This window comes from Bicyclus anynana, chromosome 12, assembly GCF_947172395.1.
Source record: "Bicyclus anynana chromosome 12, ilBicAnyn1.1, whole genome shotgun sequence".
Classification (NCBI taxonomy): domain Eukaryota; kingdom Metazoa; phylum Arthropoda; class Insecta; order Lepidoptera; family Nymphalidae; genus Bicyclus; species Bicyclus anynana.
The window spans coordinates 15,170,019-15,193,064 of record NC_069094.1 but is presented as its reverse complement, the minus strand read 5'-3'; the positions used below and the strand labels follow the sequence as shown (position 1 = coordinate 15,193,064).

Below are 23,046 nucleotides of genomic sequence, written 5' to 3'. Positions count from 1 at the left end.
TAAGGGTTTTTGTACTACGTACGTTCGGAACCCTAAAAATGGGGGTTAAAAATTAATAATTAAATTCTTTGCTACTACAAGTATTAAATTGCGGGCGTAAATTCAAATCTGGGCATGAAACTCGAACTTTTCATGTGCATTTTGAGAAATTAAATATCATGTGTCTGAAACAAGAAATCTGAGAATTTTCTTAATTCTCTGCCAATTTGCATTTGGTAACCCTTCTCATTCTGAGAAGACTTGTGCTCAATATTGAGTTAAATGTGGGTTGTTAATGATAATTTAAAGTGGCGTATTTTTTCTAGTAGATACGGAACTTAAGCATATTATCTAAAAATATATTTTGAAATATCTCAATAGATAAAACTCAAGATAGAGTCAATCAAAAGAGAATGAATCATTCGAAAGAATTCGATCTCTTAAGGAATTTGAGACAAATAAAGTGAAGTTTTTTATGATTTTCTATAATAGCTGCAGCAACATTTAAAATGGATCACTATTTACTTGCCTCGGATGTCTATGAAATGCAACCTAAAGCTTGTAGCAATTTTAGTTTTATCTTTTCGCGGCAATCCTTATGAAAATAGCATTCATAATAATAATATAAGAAAATAGAATTCAATGAATGATGTTTACTTGAAAAATAAAGACAAATAGACAAAAAATAATTATATAACATTCGAGATTCTTTTGAGAATTTACTATAAGTTTTTGTTCTTATAAATTCCTGTAAGTATATCGGAACTTAAGTAGGTACCTAATGCGTGCCAATTTCATCCAAACCAATTAATTCAGCTGAGTAATACTCATAAAAAGCCGTTACATTTTCTTAAAACTTCCAATTGTTTGTTCATGCTTGATCGTGTGACTAAGAAAGATAGGGAATCATTTAAAGGGTTCCGTACCCTTTAAATGAATTTTCTAATACCTAAAGGTTACTATAACAAAAATTGGTACTTTAAACCTTAATATTTTACCCTAGTGTTTTGTAAGCCCACCATATGCTTCGAATACCTATTCAATAACATCCATCCCACACTATGAGATAAACTAGTAAAAATAAAACTTGTATAGGACCTTTATATAGGTCTTTGAGCTAAATCATGAATAGACAAACGGACAGACGTGGCGAAAAGGGTTCCTTGTGAACTGCGGAATAGTCTAAGGAACGACATGGGACTCGTGAGTTCTGGAAAAAATTAAAAAAAAAATTGTTTCATATTGATACCGATCATCATCTCATAATCTAATCACTTTAATTTGTTAACAAAGTTGATACCAGTGATTTATCTCATCTAAACATGAAATCACGAAATAAGATTATCGGCGTTTTCACGTCTTAGTATCTGAACGACCCATTTGTGTGTAGACATTGTAGTGCCGTGATCGTATGTACAGTAAATGTGTAAACCGGGCTAAAGGAAAATGGCCCGGCTTAAGACTAAGTGCGTGATCATACTTTACACTCTAATAGTTTCTGTGTCCGCGAGATCTCTACCTTTAAAACATGAATCCACATCTATAAACGAAGGCGCATACATACCATTCAAAACGGAAGTACTAGAAGATGCTCTCGATTTCGATTCAAGGGAAGAGATAGAAATAAAAGATTTATCAATTCCAAATGGAACTCACCGGATAGAAACCCGTGATGACATAACCACGAGTAACATAAGAAACGGTCAAACAGTATTCGCGTATAATATACAATTAACAAAAGGAGAAGATAATAATAATATTGAAGGAAAAGCAATTTTGGATGTGAGAGTATCTGAAGATACAAGGGCAAATCCACTGAGGTTCCATATACTTGGGATAAAGGTGGAATCCGTTCTAATAGGTCTTGTGACTGATGACAGCATGTTGACAGTTACACCGAACATTATTAACAATATTTTGGAAATCAAGCCACCAAGTGAAGCATACAAATACATCCTCCACATTGAATATAATATACCAATAAGAAACGACGGTGTTGGACTATACGCTTACGATGAGTAAGAAGATTTTTTTCATTGCACTATACATTATACAGTTACAACAAGAAATACAATTACAGAAGTTCAAGGTTTTGTTTCTGTATCCAAATTACTCATCAACTTTCTTTCTTTAAACGCTAACAAAAGCTTTAAAAAGTTTATATACTCGTACATATCCGTTAGATATAGATATATCACATGACCTATTCACGAATGTTATCTCCATACATTTATTACCAGAACCTAGTTTTTGAAGCGTTAGCGTTTGTAGAAAAAGAAATGATGTGTAATTTGACTATATGCCATTGTTGTTTTAACTCTTTATCATTGCTGCTAGTATTCATAAAAAAACTGTTTAGTTGGCATTTGACCAACAAAATTTTAAACCAAAATCTATCCATACTAATATCCATACTAATATTATAAATGCTGTCTGTCTGTCCGTGTGTTACCTTTTCACGGTTAAAGGCTGAACCGATCAAGATGAATTTTGGTGAAGTGATGAATGAGAACTTGGAGCAGAACAAAGGCTAATTTTTGTTAAAATTTGTCTAAAATTTCAGGCATTTTTCAAGTTATGTTTTTGAAAAATGGTCTATAAACGATTGGTTAAATAAAAATGGGCATTTCAAAAATTTTACCCCTATGGGAATAAATAGGCGTTAAATGTTTAAATTCTGAAAGAAATTGGTCATTTTTCAATGTATTTTTTAAGATGTGTATCTAAACGGTTCATAAAAGACAAGAATTTCAAAAATTCTAATAAGTTATTAAATTTTCATTATATTATATTATACTATATATATATATAGTCTGACATTAATTTTTCAAGTTAAGTTCATGGTAATTTCATTAACTGTAACACCATATTTTAAAACATTTTCAAGGAATTCGTCATATCATATCATTATTAACCGACTTCAAAAAAGGAGGAGGTTTTGAAATCGTCGGAATCTTTTGTTTTTATGAATGTTCGACGATTACTCGTAGACACCTTAAGTGATTTGGATATTTTTTTTTAAAACATTTTCAAGGAATTCATCATATTATATAATTATTAGCCGACTTTAAAAAAGGAGGAGGTTCTCAAATCGTTAGAATCTTTTGTTTTTATAATGTTTAACGATTACTCGTAGACGCCTCAAGTGATTTGGATAATTATATTTTTCACTTCAACTTGTTCCACAGTCATCATGTCCAAATCTGATGATGGGATCCTGGAGATACTGATATATAACTACTTAAATTTTAGCACCCTAAAAGTGATTTTAGTGTTTTTATAGGAACTCGCGCATTTGATTATGGAAAACATTATTTTGTGAACTCGAACTGATGATGAAGACCTTCAATGATCTATGTTATTGCAATATTTTTAGCGGTTACTTCTATAATAATGATAATAAGTAAAGTAAATGAAAATTAATGACTATTTATAACATATTTCGCTTACCTGCGACTTTATACAAGTGTTTTTTTTAGAATTACTAGACTTTTCTTTTCATTTAAGTGTGATTTTGTGTTATTTTATGTTATTTTTTTTTCTGAGATATCTTCACGATAGTAGGTAGATAAACTATGATTGGACCTATTACAGTTTAAATTACTTTAAAATAAATGAGGAGGAAAGCTTTCATCAATTATTCGCAGACGAAGCCGCAGGCGTCCTCTTGTAATTCCAAATTTCCAATTTCTGAAATGAAAAATAGTGCTTTTAGACCCACCTAAAAAAAATATTTTACATATTTGCCGAAATTCTTAAATTACTTTAAGCGGACTCAGAAGTAGATTACACAAAAACATACATACAGCCGAACGTAGAACCTTCTCCTTTTTGGAAGTTGGTTAAAAATAAGAAAACCAATGTCGAACAAAGGTATGATTCACAATATTTGTCAGGTAAACTTAATCAACAGATCAAACTGTAACCAAAATATGACCCTAGAATGGCAAAGAATGACCTTAAGGGCGCCCTTGACAGTTAACTAACAATCCGCCTTCCCAATCACTCAAGTCACTCTCCCCGCCTATCCCATAAAGAATTACACAACAGAAGATGTGGATGGCTCGAACGCCACGAGCATACTGAAGCCGACCGCACGACGAGCGCCATAAATCGCAAGTCGTGCGTACCAACCGATCGGTACCCCTCTCTAACTCCCCACTCTTTACTGAAACAAGTCGCGCCACCATATCTGTCTCAGACTACTATTTCTTACATTACATAGTCATATTTAATTACAGCTTGTAACTCGTCTTTGAGCTAAACCGCGGACGTACAGACAGTTATGACAATATTATAAGGATTCCTTGTTGGACTATGAAAAAAACTTATTGAAGAAATTTGTATTATATTGATACTGACATCTCATGTTTGTCACCTCATTAATCTTATCACTTTATATGTTCACAAAGCTAATACCAATGATATTTTTATCTAAACTTGAAATAAGCTTATCGGCTTTTTCACATCTCTTAGTATCTGTACGACCCATTTGGGTGTAGACATAGTAGTGCCGTGATCGTATGTACAGTAAATGTGTAAACCGGGCTAAAGGAAAATGGCCCGGCTTAAGACTAAGTGCGTGATCATACTTTACTCTCTAATAGTTTCTGTGTCCTCGAGATTTCTACCTTCAGTACATAAATCCACATCCATAAACCAAGGTGCATATATACCATTCAAAACGGAAGTACTGGAAGATGCTCTCGACGTTGAAACAAGGGAAGAGATAGAAATAAAAGAATTGTCAGTTCCAAATGGAACCCACAGTATTGAAACCCGTAGTGACATAACCGCGAGTAGCATAAGAAACGGCCAATCAGTATCGAGATATGACATAATTATAACAAGAGAAGATAATAATATTCGAGTAAAAGCAGTTTTGGAAGTGAAGGTGACAGACGAAACGAGGGGGGGTCCACTGAGGTTCCATTTGCTCGGTATAAACGTGGAAACGGTTCTAATAGGTCTCGTCACTGATGCCCACATGATGCCAGTTACACCAAACAATTTTAACGATATTTTAGAAATCTGGCCACCTAGTCCAGTTGACACTTATATCCTCCACATTAATTATGATTTACCACTAAGAAACGATGGTGTTGGACTATACGCTCACAACGAGTAAGAAGTTTTTTTTATTCCACGATAAGTTGCAAAATGACTATACTGTAAAGACAATACGAAATGGAAACAATTAAAAGAGGTTGAGGTCCTTAGGTATGTAGCAAAATTACTCATTTATTGTCTTTCTACAAACGCTACGCTTCATGAATTAAAAATACATATCCGATAGATATGTTGATCACTTAACATACCGACTAACGAATGTCATTCCCATACATTTATTAGTTTTCGAATGCTACATGCAATTGTTGTTTTGACTCTATCATTGCTGTTTCCGGTCTTAAGGGTTTGTACTGAAAGTACAGGCTACTTTAGAAATATAAATTACTGAATCCACTTATACTCAATCACAATGTAAAGAAAGTTTAAAAGTAATAACTTACCAACATTTAGTTAGTTACAAGCTTGTGCCTAAATTTGCTAAGATTTTCTGCAGTATAATAGACCTATAAATAGTATATAAATAGCAATATAATATAAATAGAAGGTAGCAGGTGTCTAGGCCCAGATCATCAATTGTTTGTTTTGTAATTTATTTATTTTCTTTATTAGATATCATGTTCTCTCCTAAAATTTTAAATTTTGGATTGCCGCGAAGCCAAAGGATTGGCGAGGACATGAGTTGTTTTGATGAGAAAAATTACAAAAAAACGTCTACCTCTCTCCGATCTCTAGGGAAACTAACGATTTATTCGGCCTAGTAACATAATTAAGTGTTAGGTAAGTGCATGTTAATAAATTTAATATCTCAAAGGATAAAGAAAAAACATCGTGAGGAGGTTTAAAGTATTTGCCTGTAATTTCAGTACAAATCTTTATGACCGGAAACAGCAATGATAAAGAGACAAAACAACAATGGCATGTAGCAAAGTTACTTACGTCATTAACGCTTCGAAAACTAATAAATGTATGAAAATGACATCCGTTCGAAGGTTACGTGATCAACCCATCTATCGCATGTGTATTATGAATCTTTAATTTATGAAGCGTAGCGTTTGTAGAAAGAGAATTGATGAGTAATTTTGCTACATACACAAGGACCTCAGCATGAGGAATGTCTGACTTATTAAGAATAGCAACACCCTGTCCGCGACCGTCAGCTAATTTATCCCGACGATAACAATGAAATCCTAGTGCATTACGGTGGACATTTAGAGATATTGTGGTCTCTCACATACCTATAATATCAATGTCAAGTGACCTTACCACATGCTGAAGTTCAAAAATTTTTCTTCATGCAATAACTTTTCACAATCATGCATATTGACTTAGATGAGTATTATTTTATCCATCATGCTTTTGCAAGCTATGAACTCTTCTTAAATATTTTGGATCGCCTTTAGTATAATTAAAATATCACTAGTGGCTTGATTGATTATTATCAATGTCAACAGGAACATGCGATGTAGGTTCTTGAGTACCACCAGCCACAACGTTGTTTTAGGGTCGGCCGTCAACTTTACTTTCTAGTGTTATGTTTTTAGATTTAAATGACGTTTGAATGTCAGTTTTCTTTTGCTGTAATATACAGAGGTATTTTTGATGATCATTCTAAAATTTGCTGCATAGTTTTCACCACAATTACAGCACTAGACCTGTTGAGATCAATCCTTTTTTGGTGAGATGTTTGCGTACATTTGACGCACCCAGGTGTAAGATTACAATTTTTTGACGAGTGACCAAAACCTGGACAGCGGAAGCATTTAGTTCCATAAACGTTTTTGTCCTGCTATTTGCGATCTTGAACTATACAGTTTGAAGCGTTTTATATTTCTGCCGGGTGGGAATTGAACAAAGAAAGGTGGGCATGTAGCTCTTCTATCATCCGGTATCTTAACTTTACGTACAATAACATCGGCAGTACCAAGGGCTCTTCTTTTAAATCCTCTTTGACAATAAGCAGGCAGTCCATAAATTACAGCTTTAGAGGTCCTTTCATCCTTGTGCGAGAAGTTGTGATGGGGCACAATTTCTGACCTAAGGCCCTTTTATTGATCACTAGGTGGAAGAGATCAAGCGGGTTGCAGGGTGCCGCTGAATGCTTGCGGCTCGAGACAGTTTGTTTGGAAGTCCATACAAGAGGCCTATGTGCAGCAGTGGACGTCCATCGGCTGATTTTTGATGATGATGATGTATTGATCATACATAATATACATTTCACTAGATATCAATATTAACAGATAGTGATCGTTATAAAAACATTATCATCTTAAGCCCACCAAACCGGGCAGCGTGGTATATTTGAATATAAATATAAATACGAGACATATTACGTTAGATACTGATTAATTGCACAATAATATAAAAAAAAAAGTGTTAAGGATGTTGAATTGAAATGTAGAATGAATGAAAATAACCAAATTAAAACTATTACGCATGCGCGGTCGACTGAATTCTAGATTTTAAATATGAAACTTGATGGCCAGTCCTACAGTGGGCGAACGAGAGAGTTCGCCACGTATCTAAGCCATATACCTTCCTGCAGACTAATTCACTAACTTTGATGTATGTAAGTTGACATATACGAAATTGAGATTCTATGTAACAAAATGTCATCCGGTGCCCACTAACAACCCTTCGTGGATATCATACAGTAGCTAGATGATATTTCTCGGTTGATATGATGTTTATTTAAATAGGTTGTTAATAAATACCAAATTAGTGAATAGGCCAGCAGGTTCAAATCATCAGTCCACCTGGTGGGGGGTCGACAAACACTGCGCTTACTAGTGCGGGGTCGCCAATCCAGCACTTTGGGACCCTAACGTCCATCGGCTCTTCTGTTTTGCCATTCCTCCGAGGAACCCATTTTACTTCTTTCCTTAATAACCATTGACTGTTGAAAATGAGATGCTGGTCTTTTCTTTGGCTTTATCACGCAAGGCAAACCTTTGTATTTTATGAATAAGTTGAACTGGTTTTGATGACGGTGGAAAGGGGCTTCGAAGTTGTCGAAATTTGCTTCAGGTCCCTCTACATCGTACTGCTGCATTTAGTGGTTCTTTTACTTACTCCGCTATAATAGGCCAATAGTGAATATTAATTTTATGTAAATTTCAGGGAATACATCGCAATGAACCTACACCCAACGAACGCGAGGCGTGTGTTCCCTTGCATGGACGAGCCCAATTTGAGAAGTGTTGCTGTCACTTTTAACTTCATCGACATGGGATTCGAGCATTTGATGACCAATACCGCACTAGCTGGAGAGTAAGTAACTTTATTAGTTGTACACCTTATAGATGAAACGTATGGGCATCAAACCCATGTACCCCTGGCTATCGCAACCGGCTACCTAATATTATCATAGACGTGAAATCAATAACAACAGCATTGTCCTATTCAATAAAACCAAACACGCTAGTTAGTAATTTTGATCAGTTAGAAATAGATTAATATTGAATACGACATCACGTGACTTAAGAATCACTGGGACTATCTAGATAGTTTGTGTATATTCATTACAGTTACTCAAACTTAGACAATAGCCAGCTGAGCACTACTATGTTTTTTAATCAGTTTTCAAATAAGCCTAGTTGCTGGAGCACCTCCACTGTTAAGGGGCCGGACACACCGAGTGCTCATGTGATCAAATCTTACCTGTTGAACTTGCGTACTCCTAAATTAATTCCGGTGAATTTAAGGGGACGGAAAATGTTATTCGCAATTTTTTTTCTTTAATTTTAGCAGTGAGACAACATTTCAACCGCTTCAAGGCCCAGTACATCGCTGGGCCATGGTGGCACATAGTATGAACAACATCGTCAACCCAGTTCCAAACTTAGTGTCACTCTACGTTCGAAGAGGAATCCTCAACCAAGATCAGTATGGGTCGGTGGCCATCAGCAGTTACTACGTCGCTTTAAACACATGGACCGGTCTTGATCATTCACAAATCATCGAGCATCAAGATGGCGGCCTGCATGTTATGGCCGTCCCTGATGTCCACCGAGATTGGTACGGCCTGTCCACTTTGTGTATTTGGTAAGTTTTTAAACTAAGCTTTCATTTTTGTAGCAATATTAGTTAGTTACAATGTCGTATACGAAGTCTTAGATTCGAGATTTAGTAAAATTACTTTTAGTTGGTGGTGCGCTTAGGCGCCGGTATTACATCCTCCTGCCCCCGTCCTCACGTTCACGTTAATTTGGTCCCGGTCACTATCTAATATTATGAAGGATTAACATCTGACAGTGATCTATATTAAAATAAACATTACTTATTTTGAAGACACATGCATATTTATTAAAATATGTTTATGAATATGCCCGTATCGCTCTAAGAAGTAAAAAAATCTTACTAAAGTTTCGAACCCAGGACCAACGAGATAAGCAAATATACGTATTTTGAAGTAGGAAATCTTGTAGTCAGTATTTTTTTGTTATTTCCGTCACGGGCGTGCAAGGAAGCGAATGCCCGTAGTAGGAATTTCGCACAGAAATCTTATAAAACAGTTAATAAGTAAAACAATATATTTTTTGGAAATTTTAAAGTGTAGAGTGAAGATTGCGTATTTCGAGCGATTCGCGTTATAGGCCCCTTAATCACAATTAAATATTTGGAGAAGATTCAGAGTGAAATTTTTCTTGGAATGATCTGGGTGACATTGTCACTTGTATTAGTGTTTTTTGTGGATTATAGGAAAATAAATCAATTAATCCCTTACATAATGAGTTTTTACTTTAATAACACCTGTTTATATTCAGTAAATAAATTACTGTTTTTAAAGGGAACCCTTCATCCTGATGGAGAACAACAATAACGCTGTCAAGCAAAGGAAGCTAGCCTTGGTGACGATAGCTGAAGGAATGGCGAGACAGTGGTTCGGCTGGATATTATATCCTGATAATTGGAGGGACCAGTGGGTGATTGCAGGTCTAGCAAGTTATGCCGGCTATGAGGTAGCCAAAAATGTGAGTGTTTTTTGGAGTTCCGTAGGTACCTCAAAAGAAAAAAAAACACAACCCTTATAAGATCACTTTGTTGTCCATTTGTCCGTCAAGACTTATTTCGGAAATGCATTGAGGTATCAAATTTAAATTTAAATCGTTTACTCATAGATATATGTACCTACTCGTTTACGATCCCATTAAGTTAAACTTTTTAGTTTAAGTTATAAAAGGTTCAGTAATTTTCAGCAAAAAACGCATATTTGGACACTCTCAAGAGAATCAAAACTTTTAGGGTACTTCCAGTTGGCTTAAAACTATAAAATTTGGCAAGCAGGTATTATCGTTATAGACCACAAGCAGAAAAAAAATCTCAAACTATACATATGTAAAGAAACCTCTTTTTTTAAGAGGTTTATGTGTCCCCTGTGGTTTGAAATTCAGGGAAAGCTCGGCAAAAACTGCGCAATTCGATTCCTGAACTATTTATAATGATCTTACGTACGGAACCATCGGTGGGCGAGTCCGAGTCGCACTTGTCCGGTTTTTATTTTCTTCAGGGACATCCTTAAATAAGATAATGCTGGAGTCCTTCTTACTCATTACGAAATATCGAAAACTGCTTGATGTACAAAGGCAGGAACGTAGTTTAAACATAGCTAACAGATAACCGTTATGAATGGATTTTGCGACAGGGCTTGGTTTTTTTTTTTACAAGTTAACCCTTGACTACAATCTCACCTGATGGTAAGTGATGATGCAATCTAAGATCGAAACGGGCTAACTTGTTAGGAGGATGATAAAAATCACCACCACCACATTCCCATCAGCTAGACTTGGACCAATTAAGAGAACCTCAATCGGATCGAACTCAGGACCTCCGTCTTGAAAATCCACCGCGCATATCACTGCGCCACGGAGGCCGTCAAAAAGTGGTTAGGGAGGTCTAGTAAGTATAATATATCTATGCTGTTTCGTTACAGTTTCAAACGCCTCCCCCAGAGCAAGAAGACCCATCTCTCATTGACATGAACGCAATGTTCACACTGGATGTCATTCAAGAGAGTCTTCTCTACGATGCGTATGTGGACGCTGACCCTCTGAGGCTTGCAAATGCCATATTCAATCCAGACCAAATAAGACTGCACATTGATGGGCTAATAAAGACGAAAGCACCCGCGTTGCTGAGAATGACCCGCTTGTTGCTCAGTCGACAAACTGATTTGGTACAAAATGCCGCACAAGGACTTTTAAGAAGCAGGTCTGTAAACAAAAATTATTATCAGTCCATAATATCATCTATACTAATCTATATCTATACTTCTATACTAATATATAAAGCTGAAGAGTTTGTTTTTTTGATTGAACGCGCTAATCTCAGGAATTACTGGTTCGATTTGAAAAAATCATTCATTCATCGTTTTAGATGAGCAACCCACACCCTCCGGGTTCGGAGGCAGAGGTCAGATTACATATACCCTGGTTTAATACATACTCGTAGATTACTTTTTTGACGGATTTGTGAACGGTTATGATGGCATGGATATTTGTAACTCTCACACGTCTGTTACGCCGAGACTACTTAACTGATTTGATTGAAATAAACACAGCATGTTAAGACATGAATAGATGAATGAGTAACAAAAAGTAGTACTTTCTTGTAATATCATTAATAGCGGATTTTATCATATATATTTATAAACTATTCTTAAATACTTATATAATAATGTTTCAATACACCCATACACTGAAAAATACCCATGCTAATCTCATCACAAAAATTCCAGTTGTGGGAATCGAACCCACGGCCATTGATGCAGAAAGCTTGGTCACTCACTGCACCACGCCACTGTTAGATACTCTTGAAGCTATGCTGCATAACAGCAAGTGTACAGTAGCTAAACTAACATTGATAGATCCAACAGCGCTTCAACGCCGGTCACCACTAGAAACCTGTACGACAGTCTGAACGCTGGCTACAAGACGCCGGTCGGCAGCGGTCTCATAGACAACGTGGAGGACTTCCTCCGCCCCTGGGTAGAGAACAGCGGCTACCCCTATTTAACTGTCAACTTGCTGGGAAATACTGGTGTTACCATAACACAGGTGAGTACTACCCATTTTTAGGTTTGCCATGTTAGTCTGTCTTTTTTGTTTTATTCTATACAAGTTAGCCCTTGACTACAATCTCATCTGAGTGCCTAGTGGGAGTTACTTTTTCGAGGTTTCGTTTACTTAGTCGAGGTTACTACACCATTGACGAGTTCCTTAATGATAAAGATGCTTGGAGGCCATTGGATCAGCTTCCACCTCCACACAGGAGTAAAACTATAAGAAATTGTAATGTTGTCATTAATTATTGTAAATTATAATATTGTATCTTTTTTTAAAAAAGAGCAACTGTTGAGTTTCTTGCCGGTTTCTTCTCAGCAGAACCTGCCTTCCGAACCGGTGGTAGAATCTTTACAAATAGTCAACTGACGTGTCAAAAGCGCTTGTAAACGGAGCCTACTTAAAATAAATGAACTTTAAATTTGAATTTGGAGTTTTCAATGTGTTCATACTGTGACGATAAATTAATATGGAATTATAACAGTTGTGCAGTAGTGCCACTAGATGGCGCTGTTTCAATTCCTTAAAATTTCTCGTTTACGTTACGCAACCGTCACAGTAAGAACTGCCACTAGGCACTCTGATGGTAAGTGATGATGCAGTCTAAGATGGAAGCGGGCTAGCTTGTTAGGATGAGGATGAAAATCCACACTCCTTTTCAGTTTCTACGCGACATCGTACCGGAACGCTAAATTTCTTGGCGGTACGTCTTTGTCGGTAGGGTAAAAGCCTTCCACTAGCCAGATCTGGACCAATTAAGAAAATCACAATCAGCCCAGCCGGGGATCGAATATATTATTTTTTTTTTGGGTACGTCCCTACATGTAAAGTATGGATGTACTTTTTTATTCGTTTACCTCATTTTTCCCTTCATAGACAACATAGACACTATGTATGCCTAAGATACATTGTATGCGTTGTTAAAAAATAATATTTGTTTCATATATTTTTATTTCCAGCACCGTTTTGGGTTCTCAAACCGAGACTCAGTTGCCTACGCCGTTCCATTAACTTTCACAACCGGCAATAACCCTAATTTCGAAGACCTGTTCCCAACACGTGTGGAACAAAATAATGCGATGATTAATGACGTGATATTTGATGATTGTTGGATCATATTCAATCTTCAAGGTCAAGGTACGTAAAATCTTCTTATACAGAGTGTATCTTGATGGTTATGTAAAAGGTTGTGGTAAGCCCCCTCATAGAGAGCCGTGATATAACCTCTGCCTCCGATTCCTGTGGGTTCGAAACCGGTCTGGGGCATGCACCTCCAACTTTGCAATTAAAAAAAAATAAATATCACGTCTCAAACGGTGAAGGAAAACATCGTGAGGAAACCTGCATACCAGAGAATTTTCTTAATTCTCTGCGCATGTGAAGTCTGCCAATCCGCATTGTGCCAGCGTGGTGGACTATTGGCCTAACCCCTCTCATTCTGAGAGGAGAATCGAGCTCAGCAGTGAGCCGAATATGGGTTGATAATGATGATTATTATCAATTCTTGTGTTATCTGAAACTTGATTTAATTTCTAGGTTACTATCGCGTTAATTACGACGATGAACTGTGGAATAGATTAATCGAAGCTCTGGGGGATGAGGAGACCAGAGACGACATCCATCCCCTCAATCGAGCTTCTGTAAGTACAAATAAATAAAATAAAACTATTTTTAAATATCTACTTTTAGCAGAAGGCTTCAAAGATTATAATCACAATATTTTCAGAACAACATAATCAACAAATCAAACTGTAAACAAAATAAGACTAAATAAGAATTAAATAAATCTAAGCACGATGACGATGACGATGATGATGATGACGGTGATGATAGTGTTGATGGTCATAATATATTGTAGGACGCTAGGTGGTGCGACTTGTTTACGTAAAGAGTAGGGAGTTAGAGAGAGGTAGCGATCGAGGGGGAACGACTGGCGATGTCAGGCACTCGCCGTACGATCCGCTTCAGTATTCTCGTGGTGTTCAAAACGTCCACATTTTTTTTTGTGTAATCCTTTATGGGTTGTTATGGGATAGGCGGGGAGAGTGACTTAAGTGGAAAAAGGAGTGTTAGTTAACTGTCAAGGACGTCCTTAACCCTACATACAATGGTCACAAGTCCGTGACGCAACTCAAGGACATTCTCTTCCATTCTAGGGTTTCGTTTGGTTACATTTTGATTTAATTAAGTTGTCCAGACAAATGTTGTGAATCATAACCTTTGTTCGACATTGGTTATGGTATTTTTAACCAACTTCAAAAAAAGGAGGTTCTCAATTCTAGTGTATGTTTTTTTTGTATGTATATTGTATATTACCTGATTACTCGAAGACGCCTGGACCGATTTGAATAATTCTTTTTTTGTTCGAAAGTGTATACTCCTGAGGTGGTCCCATTTTCATCATGTCAGGATCTGATGATGGGATCCTGGAGAAATCGAGGGGAACTTTCAAAAATCGTAAGAACCGCGTCTAGCTTTTGAGTGATGAACAGTAGCTATCTTGTGATTGGCCTTGATTAATTTGTATTGAGGGGTTTTAACGAGGACACATAACACATAATTTGGGGGAATTTTTCTTGCCTACATCTAAATCTACTCGTAGTATGATTACGCTAAAAATAAAAAAAATTAAAAAGCTAAACTAAAAAGCTAAAAATAACATCGTATTATGTTCTACCTACTGATCAATTTTTTATCGTAATCCACTTCTGAGTTTGCTAAAGATATGTACATAATTCCCTTATTGATTTGCAGCTCCTGGATGACGCCTTCAACCTAGCTAGAGCCGGTATCTTGGGCTATGATGTGCCATTTGAAATGGTGTTGACTATGGAACTTGAAACTGAGTATGCAGTGTGGAAAGCTTATATCAGAAACATGGAGTTCATAAGGAAACGTCTCATGCCCTTCGTAGATGACGACGATGACCTCAATGAAAACATATACTGGGTAATCTTTTATATATATCTTGGCATTATTTCTATATTTATATTTACCAACCAGCAAAAGCCTGCTACTACGTCCGTGTGAAATTCAGTTTTTCACATATCCCGCGAAAATCATTGATGTTTCCGGAATAAAAAGTAGCCTAATTGTTGCTTATTAACCTCCTCTATCTTTAAGTCCTATCAAAATCGGTCCTGCTGTTTCAAAGATTAACCCCAACTAATAGACAGACGAAAACAAAAAAAAACTTGATTGTACTCGTATCATGTAAATAATTATAAACACTTAAAAAAACTCAGTTATATTCAAATCACAGACAGACACTTACATTGTATATAGCCTTACTCTGACCATGAACCATGGATTTTTCCGAAATGAAAAGTAGCCTATGTATTAATCCATAGACTTAATATCTATTTGCATTCCAAATTTTTGCCGAATCGCTTCAGTAAAGAGGAACAAACATACACACAAACTTTCGCTTTTATAATAATAGTGGGATTTGTTGTTAGAACGACTTCAGAATTACAGTCCATTTCATGAATGAAGTCCCCCATACGCGGCGCTAATGTCATAATGGCGCTCATCGTCATTTAGTAATGGCGGTCTTATTGACATTTGTGTAAGGCGCTGTCAATTTTAGTTCAGGTTTTAGCCGAGGGACTTCTTTCATGAAAAGGACTTTATGTTGTAAATGTTTTACCGTTTTATCCTTTGGGTACGGTACTCTAAAAAGTAATTATTTTTACAGCGATTGCTCCGAAGAGCGATAGTGGCAGTAGAAGAGGAAATCGGTTGGGAACCGGACGGCGAGGATACTGCGATGATGTCACTTACGAGAGGCCTAGTCATGGAGCATGCGTGCAAAATCGGGTACGAGACTTGTGTCGCGGCTGCTGTTGACATATTTTTCAACCCCAATGATGAAGAGGAAGTGTAAGTATTTCTATTTTTTTTTTAATAATATTTCTGCAGAACTATTTATATAAAAAGAAAGACCAAAAAGTCCGGTTGGTTACGAAGGAGTTTGTTTGAGAGCGATGCTAACTCACTCGCGATATTGTAATCTGTCGATATATTGTGAACTGAACATACTGATTACAATTTAAATCAGGTCGTTTTATATTGGGATTCCTTGAAACAGACTAACAAACTAAACTAAACTGTTAACCTAACAAACGATAAAGGAAGAAAAGTAAACTTATAGCTCAATCAATATGTTTCCAGCAATCCAAACATACCACCAGAGCTCAGGCCAGCGGTATATTGCACCATGTTGAGAGAGGATGAAGACGACGTAGCGCTGCCTGCTCTTCAAGCTCTTTTAAACAGGAATCCACCGCTAACTAGATATGAACGCCTGGTCGTTTTGGAATCTTTTGCCTGTTCTGAAAATAATGGATTCATTACCGAGTAAGTTGAAATAATCATTAAACATCAGTCTTTTTAATAACCTAATTATGTATTAACAGAAGCAATTTTTATGCACTTGATTAGGTCGAAGCTTACGCTAAAATTACGTATTTTTTCTCTGCTGCAGGTATAACATATTATACCTACAAGTTGAATTTTCTATTATTCCACTTATTGTAACTTATTCGTAACATAGAATTAGGATAATACTATTCCATATTAACTTATGTCGCTTGCGCAAAATATCAAATCTTACATTTACAATAAAAATTTTACATTTACAATAAAAATTTTACATTTACAATAAAAATCTTATTGTCGGTTACACTAAAATTATAAAAATTGTTTTACTTACCATAAACTAAGCAATTGGTATCGATCCATTTTACCTTTCTGTCCCAAAATCTTTATTGTTTGTAAAACTAATTTTAAATATTACCTTTTGAAAATGTTACAATTGTACTAAAATCGACACTTACCATAAAAGTATTACTTATAATTCGACGGTCAAACGTCGAAACTCACTACCAAATTTATAATATTGTAGGTTAATAGTGCACGCCAAAAAATACCGAAATAATTTTGTCTGCATATTGCTCTTATTGTCAAAATTCTTTGCATCCCATAGCAACAAAAGAGAAAAAGGTATTTATCTCCCTACAACCTCTACCTCTTTATTATTTTTAATAGAAATAAAAAATACAGCGATATTATTTAATTTTAATGTTATTTATACCATGTTTAATTCTCATCAAAAGTAAAAGTTCTCGTCCGCAAGTGCTGTTCAGACGGAATGTTTCGATTTTTTTGATGAGAAGTATAGTTCATAGACCTGGCATAAAATAGACTTACTCCTGTAAATTCTTACAATAGATGTTGCTATAGACCTAAGACTTAATCGTTTATGCCTATATTGCTGTTAGGAGCTTTTCAAACTCATGCAAATTACTTTACGCCATCGAAGTGATAAAAAGACAAAGGAGCTTGTTCGTTAGCGATGTAATTTCGCTTGGGTCGTCGGGAGCAGAGCCTATTACCATGGTAATAAAAATCTCATCAACAAGGCCATTCAACTGGCTCCGCGTCATAAAATGTTTTGTATTTTTTAATAGGAAATCCTAACATTTTATGAAAACTTAAACACCTAACTTTTTTGTAATTTTATAGACTGTTTCACCACCTATTGATAAGTTTTGGGTTGTCTTAACTTAAACCTTATCACTTTATCTATACTAATACTTATAAAGAGGAAATATTTGATTGTTAATTTCCATTGAAAAGGCTCTGAAACTACTGAACCGATTTGAAAAATTCTTTCACTGGAAAGTTACACTATCCCCAAGTGCTATAGGCTATATTTTATCCCCGTACTGCTACGGGAATGGGAACTACTCGCGTATAGGCTGCGCGGCGTGTGCTTGTGGACAAATCACAAAGACAATTCTGTGAATAAGCTACCTGAGCCTGACAATTATCAGAAGTAGGAAAGAATAACAGTCCAGGATCTGGGAAGCATTTTTACAATTGATTACTATCAATTGTATGCTGTTTTTTTACTATTGCTCAATTAATAGTTATACAACTTAATAGCCACATTGTCCTACAAAATGCGTGGAACGTTACCTCGTTCTTACGCCCAGAATTTTTTATTACCTGGTAACCCTGTTAGCTACCAGAATCAAGAATTTTTGTAAATGTAAAAGTTGAGCGTCTCATAAAGATGAAGCTCACGGAAAATTAACTTGTTTGTAATCAATTGTAAAAATGCTCCATGGATTCTGGAGTAGATATTCTATATTTGCATAAGAAATCTTGATAAATATTTGGTTATTATTAAATTAGTGGAGCCCTGGGTAGCTATTTCCTGTGATTGTTGCATTCCCTGTGGTTTTTGGTGGGCAAACTATTAAGTACAATAAACTTTACTACTGTCGAGATTTTGTGATAAGGAGGTTTGATTAATTTCTTGCATTATTATTATATAATTTCTCTTATCTATTAGCTTACTTCAAGAGACGATTAATGATGAGAGCCCATACGTAGTGGAAGAGCGGTCGAGGATCTTCGCAGCAATTGCATCGTCAAGTATCGACAACGCACGGGCTGCGCTCCATTTCCTCACTAGAAATGCACAAGCTATAAGAAATACGTGAGTATATTTACAATCATCATTATTCCCATCATTTTTTTTAATGGATCTATGCAAGGTACCAGCTTATTTTAATGGCCTACTACATGAGCAAGCCTCCCTCATAGACACGGGGATATGGATGGATATACCCAGCACGCTGTGGGTTGACGGACTCGGGGTAATAATGTTAATTTCTTTAACGACCACTATCAGTCTCCTTAGCCAAGTGGCACGTCAATTCTCTTTGTACGATCGCTAACGCTTCGATAACTAGAAAGATGTATGGGAATGACAGATCTTGATAACGTGACCTGTCGATAGCAAATGTCACTCCCATACATCTTTCTAGTTATCGAAGCGTTAGTGATCGTAGAAAGAGAATCGACGTGCCACTTCGTTAGGGGGGTAGATGATAATGACAATGACACGCAAATTAAGTAAAGAGAATAAAATGTGGGTCAGCAGTGGCCATTTTGAAAAAAGGGGTATCTGGCTCAAAATAGTTTGAGACCCTACACATTTCTGCCCTAGACGTTCAATTGTATTTCAATCGTCAATATTGTGTAATAAAATTGTGGTATATTTATAGGTATGGTACGCGACTTGACCGCTATTCTATACTCGTATAACAATTAAAATGTGTGGATTTTAGGTACGGTGGTCCAGAAAAACTTGAAGATGCCATTTTCGTTATGGCAGAAAACGTTGCAAATGGTGGACTCCGCAACGAAGTAAGTCAAATTTGTAATATTAAAAACTAGTTTTAACTGGTTGATAATGCAGATATTTTTTGCAAATGGCAACCCTTCGCCAGAGACCTTTGCGTTTTATATATGGCCGTAAAGGTCTCTAGCGAAGGGTTTAAACCTCAAATTTATTAAAGATAAAGTGAACTTTAAACAGTAAAAATAAAGGTCCTAAATGCGTTACCATGTTTGTGAATATGGGTTTAAGTTTCATCTTAAACAGTGCTTTTCAAAGGGATGCCGCAAAACTAAGTGACTGTCAAATGGGGATATTCATTACATGCAAAATATTAAAAAACAAAACACTTTATACTGAGATGGTTGAGGGTCTGGATCCTTGAAACCTGCTTCCAAACTCACGGTCCAAACTCCGTAATTGGCTACCGTACCGTATAGGATCATGAGCTAACAAATTTTCAGCTTTTATAAAATGCGTGGCTGTTAGTGGCTCTCCATTTATATGTTAAGAGATCTCGGCCTAAGTGCTGGAATATGTCCTTGAGAGAGGCCTATATTCAGCAGACCTCTGCCTTCGATTCTGAGGGCGTATGCTTCAATTCGGTCCGGGCATGTTACAGTTATGTTATGTGCATTTTAAGAAATTAAGAAAAATATCGTGAGGAAACCTGCATACCTGAGAATTATCTTAGTTCTCTGACAATCCGCATAGGGCCAGTTTGGCTCAACCCCTGTCTTTTGAGAGTAGATAGCGAGCCGAACAAGGGTTGTTAATGATGATGTCGTTCGGCAGTGGAGATCCAGCAGATAATGATGGTGATGTTAAGTTTCTTTTTTTAACCGACTTCAAAAAAAGGAGGAGGTTCTCAATTCAACGCGAATGTTTTTTTTTAATGTTTGTTACCTCTTAACTTCGTCATCTATAAACCAATTAAAAAAAAATATTTTTTTGTTTGTAAGACTTTGCTTCCAGATTGGTCCCATTTAATTTTTATGAAAATCGTTGTTTAGTAATTTTGTGTTAAAATCAAAATAACTGAAATACGTCCTTGAAGTCGGTTCCATATTTACACGCTTTATATTAGCTTCAATTGTAACCATGTATGTTAGAAAATATTGGAATCTCAATTTGACCCACGTCCTGATCTTTGATTAGGATGAATTTTGCACACGCTCTGAGTTCTCATGACAATACATGACTAACTAAGAAACGTCACTACAAATCCATTATGGCGGCCTTTCCAATCACTTATAACTTGTATATGTAAGAAAGACAAATCTTGAAATCTGAATTTGACCCACGTCCTGGTCTTCGATTAGGATGAAATTTTGCACATGCTCTGAGTTCTGATGACAATACATATAGCTAAGAAACGTCATTACAAATCCAACATGGCGGCCTCCCCAAGATGGCGGAGTGACTGTTTGAAATTCACTCCCATGATAAGGATATCAGAACCAGGGCATGACGATATCAGGCAGGGCATGTCCGACTCGCACGGACTAAAATAACATCCAACTCCTCGGTCAGCACGGAACCGTCTAGCATTACTTCGTGCTGACCAAAGTTGTTTTAACTATTTAAAGTTATTAGGTTAGTAAGATTATTTAACCAAAATGTTTTCAGTTCAACAATTGGATCACTTCCTTGGATTCTATAAGCAATCTGGGCGACTCGGCGACGGTGGCGCGACGAGCGTTAGCGCGTATCGATGAAAACATGCAATGGAACAACAACAACCTGGGCGACATTTACGTATGGATCGATGAAAACGATGCTCCCACCATTTTCGTGTCAACGTTCCTCATGTGTATATCAGTATTTATAGCATTGATTAACTATAACTAGGTTTTTTTTTTTAAATAATAATAGATGACTATAGATTGGCAACTTCGTTCGTAACACTACTGATGTTGCGCGCGGGGCGGGGGGCGTGTAGCGATGAATGAAAAACCCACGACTGGTGCAATTCCCTTCCCCGCACGCACATCATGGGAGTGTTATCAACGAATTTGCCAGATTGTATTTTCAATAATTTAAGTTTAGAGTTATTAGATAATGTGATTGAAAATATAATCTACATTTTAATTTAATCGGGCTATTCGCGGGACATTTTTATTATTTTATAATTTTTAGTGAGTAGTTTTGTAATGATTCATAACCATTTTGAGGTTTAAAACATTTTATTTGTTTTTTTAAATAGTAATAAGGATTTTAATTATAACATTATGATACATGTTTATTCAATAATTTAATGTTACTAGAATTTATTTTTAAATAATATTATTTAATATACTTAAAGGTTGTGTGTTTGTTGAATGCTAGTGTTGGATTAGCTATACATAATTCACTAGACATGGTATCTTTTTTACAATCAATTTCGAAAATCGTCACAACGTTTTATGGATACTCGTAAATACTAAATTGTGTATAGCTAAATTAGTACTATGGGATACTCTTTGCTATCATTCGTGATAGTATATGTAGTTCCTTTTGTCTGTGCTCTAGTACGGAAAACATTGTGTTAATAATGATTATGCTTCAAGACATTTTTTTTAGTTAGACAATAATAAATTAACCTTAAAAGGTCTATTGATAATGGGTAACGCCTACACAAAAATAAATTATAATAATTTTAGATGAGCATATAGTTAATAGTGAATAAAAATAAAATTGCTTACAACCAGGTTTATTTTTTTGGAAATAATAGTAACGTGGCTGAGTTTTTAATACTTAATAATTAGTTTTTAATACTTAATAATTACTTTTTATTACTTAATAATTAATTATAGTTGTTATTTGAAAAACTTTTTCTGAGATTTAGACGATTTTCACGTACTAGAGCGTAGATATTATTAAAATGTCATTTGAATCACGACTTGTTACGATTGTAACTTGATTGTTTGATGAATTGTTTACTTTTATTAATCGCATGTTTTACTTATTATTTGATTGAGTTTGCACAAAGTGAATATAAATTTCTTATTATGTTATTGTTTTATATACTTATAATTGTACTCTAAAAATAATAAAAAGTATCTAACCGCATTTATTCATATTTTTAAGCGTGTCAGATTTGCACGAAGTGAATTACGAGTAGGATTAATTTTATATATTGTAATTTTTTTTATTAATGTAATGATAGGTATATTCTTTAAAAATACAAGTTTACCTAATTAGAATATTTAGCCGCATTTATTCATATTTTTAAATGTGTCAGATTTGCACAAAGTGAATTTTAGAATAGTAATTGAATTATGGTTTTTTTTTAATGTTTATTATCTTCGTTATTTATAAATAATAATAATTAATATAATGGTAACAGTATATCCAGTGAGCGTGTCAGTTTAGCATTAAATTTCTCTTATCGGATAGGATATGGAGCTTTGACCTACCACGCTGATCTAATGCGGGTTGGCGGGATCTAATGTGGGTTAAGCATTATTATCTAGAAATGTTTATTTCATTATAATTAATTTTATCCATACTAAAGTTTAGATTTTACGATATTTTATGTATTCATTAAAAAAGTGAGTTATATAATTTACTTTAGTTCATATTAATACATAAAAAATATTATTTAGATTTTAAGGTTTATTATAATTATATTAAATTATCATGTAGTAATTAGAAAGCGTCAGTTTTGCACAAAGTGAATTTATATTTTATTTTCAAATTATTAGGTTAGTTAGCTTGTAATACAAACAAATAATAATTAATGTATAATTAGGGTATAAATTAGTA

At 35.4% G+C, this 23,046-nt stretch overlaps 1 protein-coding gene across 1 annotated transcript; it reads left to right on the top strand.

Moving 5' to 3' along the window:
* Positions 1 to 1,425: 1,425 nt before the first annotated feature.
* Positions 1,426 to 21,150, top strand: LOC112054478 (aminopeptidase N-like). Its single transcript, XM_052884819.1, has 14 exons — positions 1,426 to 1,997; positions 8,167 to 8,316; positions 8,794 to 9,090; positions 9,836 to 10,019; positions 10,979 to 11,280; positions 11,912 to 12,101; positions 13,067 to 13,244; positions 13,644 to 13,747; positions 14,862 to 15,056; positions 15,805 to 15,989; positions 16,281 to 16,466; positions 18,469 to 18,615; positions 19,250 to 19,328; positions 20,929 to 21,150. The coding sequence occupies exons 1-14, from the start codon at positions 1,426 to 1,428 to the stop codon at positions 21,148 to 21,150; spliced, it is 2,991 nt and encodes a 996-aa protein (XP_052740779.1).
* The last annotated feature ends 1,896 nt before the right edge of the window (positions 21,151 to 23,046 follow it).